The sequence below is a fragment of the Alosa pseudoharengus genome, unplaced genomic scaffold (genome assembly GCF_046254945.1).
Source record: "Alosa pseudoharengus isolate Yale_2024_CS ecotype anadromous, Long Island Sound unplaced genomic scaffold, YU_APseudo_1.1 YU_APseudo_1.1_scf_2, whole genome shotgun sequence".
Classification (NCBI taxonomy): domain Eukaryota; kingdom Metazoa; phylum Chordata; class Actinopteri; order Clupeiformes; family Clupeidae; genus Alosa; species Alosa pseudoharengus.
In genome coordinates, this window is record NW_027468663.1 from 43,878,199 (window position 1) to 43,888,636 (window position 10,438).

Consider the following 10,438-nt stretch of genomic DNA (forward strand, 5'->3'; position numbering starts at 1 on the left):
CTCCCTCCCCCTCCCTCCAGTGTAATGGAAACTCTCCTAAACACGCATCTTGTCATTGATTTGCTGGAACAGTTTGTTATGCTTTTATGGTCCAGGCTGGACCAGCTTGTTTTTGCTGCCGTTTTTGGAGCCTGGGCTGTCCACAGAGACCGCGTTTTTTTAAAATGTATTCAGTGCCAAAGGAATCTGCTTGCATGTGAGACCATGTATGCAATACCAGGATTCCACTAAATCTTACTTTACTAAAACGTGTGTGTGACAAGCAGAGTATAGCCTACATACATCTGCACTCGCCTAGTATTTGAATTCATAGGCAATGACAAAACAAAGTCTTACACTCAGTTATTTACTTTCACTATTGACAAGTGGTTACAGGTGTTGGGTGTGAGAAATGTAAATTAGGTTTATAGGCCAGGTATACGTTTAGGGTATACGCCAGGTTTATTGCGTATACCCCCACCTACGTTTTTCTTACTGGGTCAAGGATCGAACCGGCAACCCTTCGGTTGCAAGCCCAAACCCCTAACCAGTAGGCCATGGCAGCCCCCGTGAAATGAACAAGACTTGCGTTGCTTGGCGCCACAATGTGCGGGGTGGTAGATAGAGAAATAAATCAACTCTTTTTGAGATCTCACCTGTTTTTTCTAATAGCCCTCTTCTTGTCAGCCCAAGTCCAATTTCAGTTCAAGTGGAGATCTCAAATTACTCTCAATCTATTCTTAATTTCTATTTTTCCAAAGGGTCTCCTTAGGGTCCCACTGGAGAAAGGGCTATAATTTGATTGGCTTTAGGGCTCAAATATCGACAACCTTTTGCCAAAATGGCAGAACGTATAAAAAAAGTTCACTTTTCAATGTAGAGTCTACAGCCACACCTTGATGTCTACTGACATCAGGGCATCTGTCTGTATACTGTATGCTGCACCGCATTTTGGGGACAACCACTTAAAGTTGACGTCCATTTTTACAATACCATCTGTTTCGTTGGTTCAAGAGCTATCAGCAACTGTCCGACATGAAATGTGAGCTATCTCACGTGGGAGCTGGTCACAAGGCTGACAGTGTCCAGGACAGGCAGAGGAAGCTCTCCACTCTGATGTATTTAAACACTGTTCCGACACTCCGTAGACAGCATGCTAAAGATCAGCCCTCTCTAGAGCAAGAGAAGAGAGATGCATGAGAAACAAATATTGATGTGGTGACTCTTAAAAGTGATGTTGTACCACAATATATACTGTATGTATGCTTCTACACATGGTCTTGTTCAGTCTCGAAACACTAACATACCTTTCTCGGCGGGCTTGCTCAGCTTGTTCTGAGATACCCACAATGCTCTCTGCTAGCTTGCGGACATCGTCATGAGTGTCGGGGTGCAAAATGAGGCTCTTTAAAATGTCCAGGCCCCCCTCCTCCTGGAGCATACTGGCATACTGGGAGGCTGACAGAGGACAAAGATAATGTACGAGACAATGTCAAACAAATTCATTCTTTGTCTGGGAAATCACAAGGTCTAACCCTAACTACCAATATCAAAGATAGATAGATAGATAGATAGATAGATAGATAGATAGATAGATAGATAGATACTTTATTGATCCCCAGGGGAAATTCAAGGTCTCAGTAGCATACAGACAACACACATTAACTAACAGCAGAAAAAGTAATTAAAAGTATATAATATAAAAACACAACTAAGCAATAAGGACAGTAGAAAATAAGGATATACTAAATATACTAAAATACAAATTATACTAACTAACACTTAATCTAAATCAATTCTAAAAACAGTATCCACATAGTGGTGATTAATCAATCAAAAGGCGCTTGCAATGACTGAGGCAGGGACTGAGGGCTGTATTTTGCACACCAGCACATGGCGTAAAACTCGTTTTCCACCCGCGCAAAGTTTAATTCGGTATTTTGCACGTTTATTTTTTTCAACATTGCGCCCAGGGGTGTGGCAATTAACAACCTAGGGACGGGCCTGGCGCGTTGTCTAAAAATCGCTATCGACCTAAACCTGGTCAGAAGTCAATGGCGAGTTGTTCATATGCTATTTTAAGAGCGCATGTCAACAGTCATATTGGCAGGTGCATGCACCATCCTTTTATTCATGAACGCACACCAGCGCACATCCATGCAAAGCATTACAAATTGCACGATTACAATGGGAAACATAATTAGAATAAAGATATTACGAAATACTGTACATCTCATGATGAGTAGTTATTCACCATCATTTGCAAATTGGTAATGACGGTTAAAAGTGATTAGGGGAGAGGCGAGAGACACGTATGGAGCACAGCTGAAGACGCACTGTCACAAGATATAAGCAACTCCTCTGCATGATAAATGTTGTTTTATTCAGTCATTTGAGCAATATTAGGGTAAGTGTGGCTTTTTCCAGCCTATGTTTTCGATGGTAACCTATTGTCAGTCAATAGTGAAAGTAACTGCATATAAAGTGACTGACACCTTGGTGAAGTTAGTTTCACTTTGCCAATGAGTTCAAATAATAGACGAGTGCAAATGCGTGAAGGCTATTGTAGGTTTTAGTTAAGCATGGTTTAAGAATGACTATTTCATACGGTCTCACAAACAGCCTCCTTCAAATGCGCCGTTGAATGCCAAAATACCGATGCATTTATTTGACATATTGCGCTTTGTGGCGTTAAAAGGAATGACTGATGTCATTCTCATTGGTTTAAATGATGTTACGCCCCAAACACACCCATATGACTGATTAAAAAACCTAAGAACCCCTTGTTACGCCATGCGCTCCACGTTTGATAACGAAACCCCTCCCAATGTGAACTGGACATCCTACTAAATTTGAATAGACTTTTGACGAGTGACGATGCACTTTAGAATGTCATGATAGGGCCCTGAGCCTGTGATTCTCTGTGCATAGTAAGGTAAGGTAAGGTAAGGTGCTCTGTGTGAGTGAGTGTCATAGTAATAGTGCAAATGAGTCCAACAGTGCAACAGTGCAAGAATAAAGTCTATATATCTATATATATATAACTATTTTAAGAAAAGGTATAAGTGTGGCCACAGTTCGACTGTGGCATGGAGGGAGGGGTTATGCATATGTGTGGCATGGAGGGAGGGGTTATGCATATGTGCGCTCAACTAATGATAACCTTCATGTCTCAGATTTCCTTCAAGTTCTACCAACAAAGAAACAAATAAGATTTACCTTAATTAAACCTCTTATGAACTCTTATCTTGCTGACAGGATCCAAAACACCCATTAATCCTACTAACAATATTAATGTCTCACTAGTAAGTGTTTTCATAATGACATATATTACAGAGGATATGATTAACATTAAGATGGTAGCAACTGGGACTGTCACAGTGGACTTAAATGTCTTAACTAAATGGTCTCTTGGGCGAGAATTAAACTTGAATTGGAGGTTTGAATCTGCCCAAAGCACACACCCTGCCTATGCTGGCTGGCATCCCTCTCCTGCACACTCACCATTTTGTCTACAGACCAGGTGCACTGCCCAGGCTGCCCAGAGCTGTACTCCAGTGGGCTGGGAGCTGTTGAGCAGAGGGTAGAATGGCTGGAATGATCTGCATAGGAAACCGATCATTAGTGTCATTAACTGTTACAATACATTATTTATATCAGTATGCTAATGGAGACCATCCAGCAAATTGTAGAAGTCATGGATGTAAGAGGATATGAAAGATGGATTGGTCATTGTAATGAGTCAGATGTGATACAATTGTCCAACATATTTTTCACATACCTATAGGATACCATTTCATGTTGGGGTGGGGTCCATGTCAGGATGGCAGAATGCTATAAAGAGATAGATGTCACTTACTGGCTATGACACATTTTCCCAACTATACATTGCAAACTTGTTAAAAACCAACACATTAACATACACATATTAGTAGCCTACTACAAACACATATGAATACCAGCTTGGACAGGATGGTGTCACGAAGCTCCAAGTCCAGGGTCCAGGCTGATACTCCTGTGGAGGTCAAGTTGGCCAATATCCCACCTGCAAAGTAACTGACCCCAACCTCCACGTCAGCGCCCCCCAGCAGAGTGAGCACGTGCTCCAGGAGGTCTTCATCCATCAGGTCAGCCCTCAGCTCCACCACCTCTGCAATGTTATTCTACGGAGCAAAGCAAATTGTGTATGTGAGGGTGGGTGAATGAGTGAGTGATGAGTTACAATGTATATTAAATAAAAAATATGAAAGTACGTTTTACGATTTACAGTCAAAACTGAGGATTTACCAAGAAAACACAAAAACAAGACATTTAGAGCTCAGTGTTCATTCCAACAACAGTGCCACTCACCAACAAACCCATGACTTTCTGCTGGATACAGGACTCTGTGTAGTAGGACTGCAGATTACAGGATAGTTTAAATTGGGCATAACAATAAACACAACAGATAAGTCATGATACTTTTCTGTGAAACCTTCTAAATTACCTCAAGCACTTCTGTATACAGCTCCAGGCCCTGGCATTGGAGGAAGTGGCGGCAGGCAGCTGGGCTCTCATCTGTGAGGTTCCACAGAGCACTCAGAGCGAACTTCAGGGTGGAGTCCACCACCCCAGCTGAAGCCTTCTGCTGGACAATGCTGAGGAGTTGCTGAAGTCACAAAGAAACATATTATATAATACATTATAACGTGGTATTACATTATATGTATAAACAGGTAATATAAAAAGGAGTGAAGTAAATTTGAGTCTATTGAAAAATATGTGGGACGTAGCCATTAAATGATACCACTGGCGGAGTACATACCTCCATGATAAAGGCCTCAGCACCGAGTCGTGTAGTCTCCTCAGTGGTAAGCTGTGGAAAGCCACACACCAGGTCCACATGAAGGACTGCACAACACTCAGCCCACACAAACAATGGCTCCACTTGTTTATCTTTCACACAGTTCCTAGATTGATGTTTAAACAGCACCCTGATTTCACCAAATTAATTTAACACAAAAAGGATCTTGTAAATTATGTTACTGACACTTTTCCAGGATAAATCCATAGTTCATCCTCTCTGTACCTTAGACACCAGTATGGAGACAATTGCTACAGCCATCCTCTGAAGGGTGTGGTCTTCACGGCTGCTCAGCCAGCTCATAACCAGCTTAGCTGCATCAAATCTGAACAGACACATGCCAAATCGTTACAGTGTCGAAAATGTAAAGCCGACGGTTATCCTAAAGTTTACATAGAGATACGGACTGACTGACCTGTCAAATGGGACATCTTGTAGAATTCGGTCATTGCAGAGTGAAAGCAAGCAGTTCTTTTGTAACTGAGAGGAAGAGGAAATATTCTTTCATTACTATGTTCTATCCATACAGATATTATGTGTAACCAGATCTCCAATATTACTGACTCCTACTTTAAAGAGAAACATAAACTAAAAAAGAAAGGTGAGAGTATACAGTACCTTACATGCATACATCCATAAAATTTGGGAGTGATACAACATATTAAATGTCATGCACTTTGAACATTTACATGTTACATATACATTTACTTTGACAAGATATTGGCACAGCCATGTATTGTCAGCTAAAAACTTTATTTTCCTTATCATCCACATGGGGTACAAATATGTAGCCTGGGTGCCATTCCGAACTTAGTCCCGCCCACAACATTTGATGTCGGGAAGTTCAGTCTGGCATTGCTCCATTGTGGAGCAAGTATGCTCGCCCTAGATCAGGCGGACCAATCAAATCGGGCTTTATGATGATGGACAGGTGAGCAACAGCGCCTGGTCTATCACGTCATCTGAGCACGCTTAGATTAGGCTTATGTTTGAAACAAAAACGCTGTGGCTAGAAGGATACATGGCTTTTAAGACCTCAAATGGAAAATGCATATTATTTAATGAGGTTTTATCACTGAAAACGATTATTTCTGAAAACTTCGGCCAAAGTTGAGATGTGTGAAAACTCGTGGTTTCACTTTCATCAAGGGAAAACAGCACTGTTGCATTGAGACATGTTGTTCCCTCGTTCGTTTGAAATCTCTGATTGACCACCTGTTTGAGGGATTTGCGACAGCCTTTCCCAGCTGTTTAACATGTTTGTAGCATATCAGTGTTCAACAGAATTATTTTTAAAAACGGAGGGGATATAGGCTATCAGTTTTTTACTAATAGCCTACCCTACTACTCTTAGATTTCGCTAATGAGTGTTGTAGGCTAGGAATTACAAGGATACAAGGATACAAGGAAGTTTATTGTCACATGCATATAGTTACTGGAAGTAAGAAATGCAGTGAAATTATATCTGGTGTCAGCCTAGTTGTGCATTTATGGGGGGGGGTTAAAAAGTGCAGTAGAAGAGGGGTTTAGTAGATTAAGTGGCAAGGGCTGCATAAGAAAGGTGGGGGAGAATTGGGATTGGGGGGGCACCAACAAGGAGCACCCAAGAGCAACAGGGGCAAGGAAAAACTCCCTTACCAAGGAAGAAACCTTGGGCAAATCCACGGCTCAAGGGGCTAACCCAACTGCCAGGGGTCTTGGTGTGTGTGTTGGGGGGATGACAAGGGAGATGGGATAGTGTGCTGTGTATGTGGGGAGAGGGCAGTGTGCAATATGTGTGTTGGAGAAGCTTCCTGATGAAATAATGTGCTGTGTATGTAGGGGAGAGGGGGGGGGGGGGCAGTGTACTGCAAGTATGGTGAAGGGACTTACGGCACTAACTTTTACAAAAGACCAGAACAATGTTAAGGCATTTGTGGAGAAGAAGGATGGTTCGTGTGTTTTCTTCCTACACCTCACGGTAAGCTATTTCGTTGCTCTGATTGGTTAGGTCTATCCAATTGAGTGCAGAGGCATTCCCCCCCTGTATCGGTTGAAACACGCCCCATAATTATGTCCCAATGGAGCAGTATCAGACTCATATTCTGACTAGAATTGAGTATGACTACGTCAGGCTAACAAATATACCAAGGAATTGTCAAAAATGATTATAATTATATTGTAGTTATACATGCATAAGTCTGGTAAATGTTGTACTGCTTATGCATAATTACAAGGACAAATACATGTTTGTGTGAGTGTGCAAGTTTTGTAGTGTGCAAAGGAACCTGTTCATGGTTTGGAAAATGCCTCATGGCGATCAGAAGCTGATGGACTGTGGTTCTCAGAAGGCAAAGTGGCATGCCCAGGACCTTATCTTGAGTTGTGAGATTGAATATGCAGGCTGTGGCCACCAGCTGGACATGCAATGACTGCTCATGGCTTTTCATTCCCATAATTACAAGCTGTGAATAATAGAACAATACTCAGTATTTAAAGTATGCAACTCAGGGCAACATTTGTACTATCATTACAATTTTCACTTATGACTAAATTAATGATTTCTTGAAATGAATTTTCTTTCAAATTAATAGAATTGAATTCAATTCAATTCAGCTATGCTAGAATTCTGTTTCTTGGATACTGGTTACTTGCTTTTGGTCCAGCACTAATTAGATAACATTAGAGGCACATTATATAACACCCTATTTGTTTTTTATCTCTTTTTTCAGGACAATATAAAATAAAAAAGAACATCACAGCTGTTACATTATTACTAATTTAACTGGAGAACTCACAACACAGAGAGTTCTCTAAAGTCTCTCTACATACACAGCTACATAAAAAATCTGTGGACAGCAATAGCATTAAAGAACTGCACTGTGCCTTCAAGACATCTGACTGAGGTTCGTCCGTGTCATTGGTCAGGCTGTAGAGGTGAACCAGAGCCTCTCGTATGAAGCACTCCCTCTCACAGTACCTCTTCAGGGCCTCACTGATCTGGTGGATGTTGGCCTCTCCAGCAACCTGGAAAACAAAAGACAATTACTATCAGCCTGTGAGTCTCATGGTATTCAGGTGTTTTTGTATACGTCTCGGTACGTGCCTTCAGGTTGCTCTTAACAGTGAAAAAGTCACTAAAGCCTGCTCCAGTGGCTAGCAGTCCAATGAAGGTCATGTTTGGCCTTGCTTCCAAAAACGCCTGGACTGCATTGTCTGTGATGCCCCTCCGGCCTGACATGTCGAGCGACAGGAGCGCCGGTAGGATGCCGGGCTTCTCCAACAGCTGCTCCACCACGCCGTCCCCGTCGCTGGTCAGTCTGTCGTCGGACAGGTCCAGGTGCCGCAGCCGTTTGAGCCGGCCCAGGACGAGCAGGAGGCGCGCAGCGGGCATCTCCAGGTGTCTGAGGCCGTGGGCCGACAGGGACATCAGGGTGGCCTGACAGTCCAGCAGTGGCGTGAGGTCAGTGACGCAAGTGCTAGAGATGTCCAGAGCCTCCAGTCGAAGAAGGGTACAGAGGTCCTGCAGCCCCGAGTCGTCCAGCTCTGTGCCGGCCAGAAGCACTGTCCTCAGGCCCGGCATCGAGCTGAAGCTGAGACGCTCGTTCTCGAGGAACCCCTCTCCCATTTCCAGTCTGCTCAGGTTGAGCCGTTGCAGGTTGTCCGAAGACTCAGTGTTGGCTGTGAGGCTGAGCAGCACATCTGATACAGTCAAGCCGCCGTGAACTCTGGAAGCATCCAACTCCTGCAGTCTGTGAGGCTGCGTGGCGAGGCAGAACGCCTCGGCGGAGAGGTGCGACGCTCGCAGGCACACACGGCGGAGGCGCAGGTGCTCATGGCTGCGGAAAACTCCGATGGTGCTATCATTTAACACACCTGGTGTCAAATCGTAGAAGAGATACACATTACAATACATATGAGCCAGTTCTGTGCCACGCCACTGACTAACACACTACCTTTAAAACAATAGTGGCACAGTAGATATAAAAAAAAGTGTCCAGGTCACTCATTCATCTTTGTCCTTCTCTCTGTGCTCCCACACTCACCTTCCTCCGCCATCTTGCTGAGCAGCTGGTCTGCAAGCAGCTGGGGAAAGACGGGGCAGTGGTGGAAACAAAGCGATCCATCCTCACGTTTCACACAGAGCTGCTCCATGCTGTGACAGACCCAGGCTAGACAGATGTCAACCAGGGCCGCAGGGTTATCCTCTTCCTTTATGCAAACAAGCATGACAAATTCATCTTCTGACGAATGTGGTTGAGTTTATAGAAGATATACAGTATACAATTAAAATGATACTTTTCATCACAAGAATTTGAGAGGACTGTGGCATCAATCATTCACCCTTTCCCCAAGTTGTGCATGGGACAGGGAGAGAAGGAGAACATAAGTTTTGACAGACCACTTGAAGTTGAGGCACCATGTGCTGATTTTTTAAGGAATTAAAAGGAATTATGCAATTTCAACAAAATGGATTCTAATAGCCTGATTTTGTAGAAGCCTAAACACTGCTTTTAGGTGAATTTCCAATGGCTTAGTTGAATGATTCATTTCATAACCCATTAACAACAACAATTGAAATAATTATTGACATGATAAACTGCAACACCAAAATATTGTTGACAATGTTTACCCAACAATTTAGGAGTCTACGGGATGGCGATAAAGGCCTGCAAAAGGTAATAACTGACAGTTATTATTTATAGGCTACAGATACACGCAACATGTAATTGAATTGAAATGCAAATTATAAACATTTACACATGACTGTTTTCAAATGACCAAACATATGAACTGGGATAACATTTCCAAATGGTTTTGACAAGCAGTGAATGTCTGCATTGCCTTGCATGCGCAGCAGGTCTTTTACCAACAACAGGACACTCAGAAGCAACCTAGCCTAAATCCTTTTAAATCTTCTAACTAATCCCATAGTAGCCGCCAAGAACACGCACGACAGGTTTTCATAGCCAGTAACCTTTAATTCTTTAAAATCATTATCATGAGTGAAAATTCAGACGACTAAAGGCAGTAACACGAAGCCAACTCACCATAGTGGAATAAAGGTAGCAGATCTTGACAACCTGCAGAGGAGGCTCGTAGAGGAAAAACTTCTCGTGAAGTGCAGTAAGCTTGTAACGCTACTAACTTCACATTATTCTAAACCCCGTATTCGCCCATTCAAATAGGTCTAAGTAAACCATTCGTATGCAACACAATCTATACGCGTAAAATTGTTCATTTTCAAAATAGAACACCATAATTCGATACTCTAGCTTCGGCCGTGTCTATCATGTTTGAAGCACTTGACGACAGGCTCTCAATTGGTCACTCGGGTGTCAAACGTCATGTGTGTGCTATATTTGTGCGCTTCCACATAAATAAGTAAATAACATTTCACGGGCAAGTGTACGTTTACCATTTAGCAATTTCAATAAACATAAAAGGAACATAGATTCTTAAGAGCAAGAGGTCGCATTGATTGGGCTATTTAAAGGGTAAAATAACAACGGACTGGAATACCGTATACCTCTTATTAGTAGGTCTAAAATAGCATACCCTCAGTTTTGTCAAGGTGATAGGCCTAAAGTTCACAACAAAACAAGATAATACCTGATATACCGTAATTACGACTTA

General features: G+C 42.6%; 1 protein-coding gene across 2 annotated transcripts; it reads right to left on the reverse strand.

Moving 5' to 3' along the window:
- Positions 1-10,228, reverse strand: zyg11l (zyg-11 family member, cell cycle regulator, like). 2 transcript variants are annotated; one of them, XM_076295117.1, is made up of 16 exons: positions 9,853-10,228; positions 9,435-9,471; positions 8,848-9,013; positions 7,908-8,677; positions 7,688-7,828; positions 7,090-7,266; positions 5,238-5,302; positions 5,048-5,147; positions 4,784-4,834; positions 4,466-4,627; positions 4,330-4,377; positions 3,939-4,142; positions 3,761-3,813; positions 3,484-3,581; positions 1,287-1,437; positions 1-1,152 (listed from the first exon to the last, which is right to left on the reverse strand). In XM_076295117.1, the coding sequence occupies exons 3-16, from the start codon at positions 8,954-8,956 to the stop codon at positions 1,143-1,145; spliced, it is 2,139 nt and encodes a 712-aa protein (XP_076151232.1). In that variant the 5' UTR covers positions 8,957-9,013; positions 9,435-9,471; positions 9,853-10,228; the 3' UTR covers positions 1-1,142. The 2 variants fall into 2 exon arrangements, with proteins under 2 accessions (XP_076151232.1, XP_076151231.1); XM_076295116.1 differs by lacking the exon at positions 9,435-9,471.
- Positions 10,229-10,438: the final 210 nt, after the last annotated feature.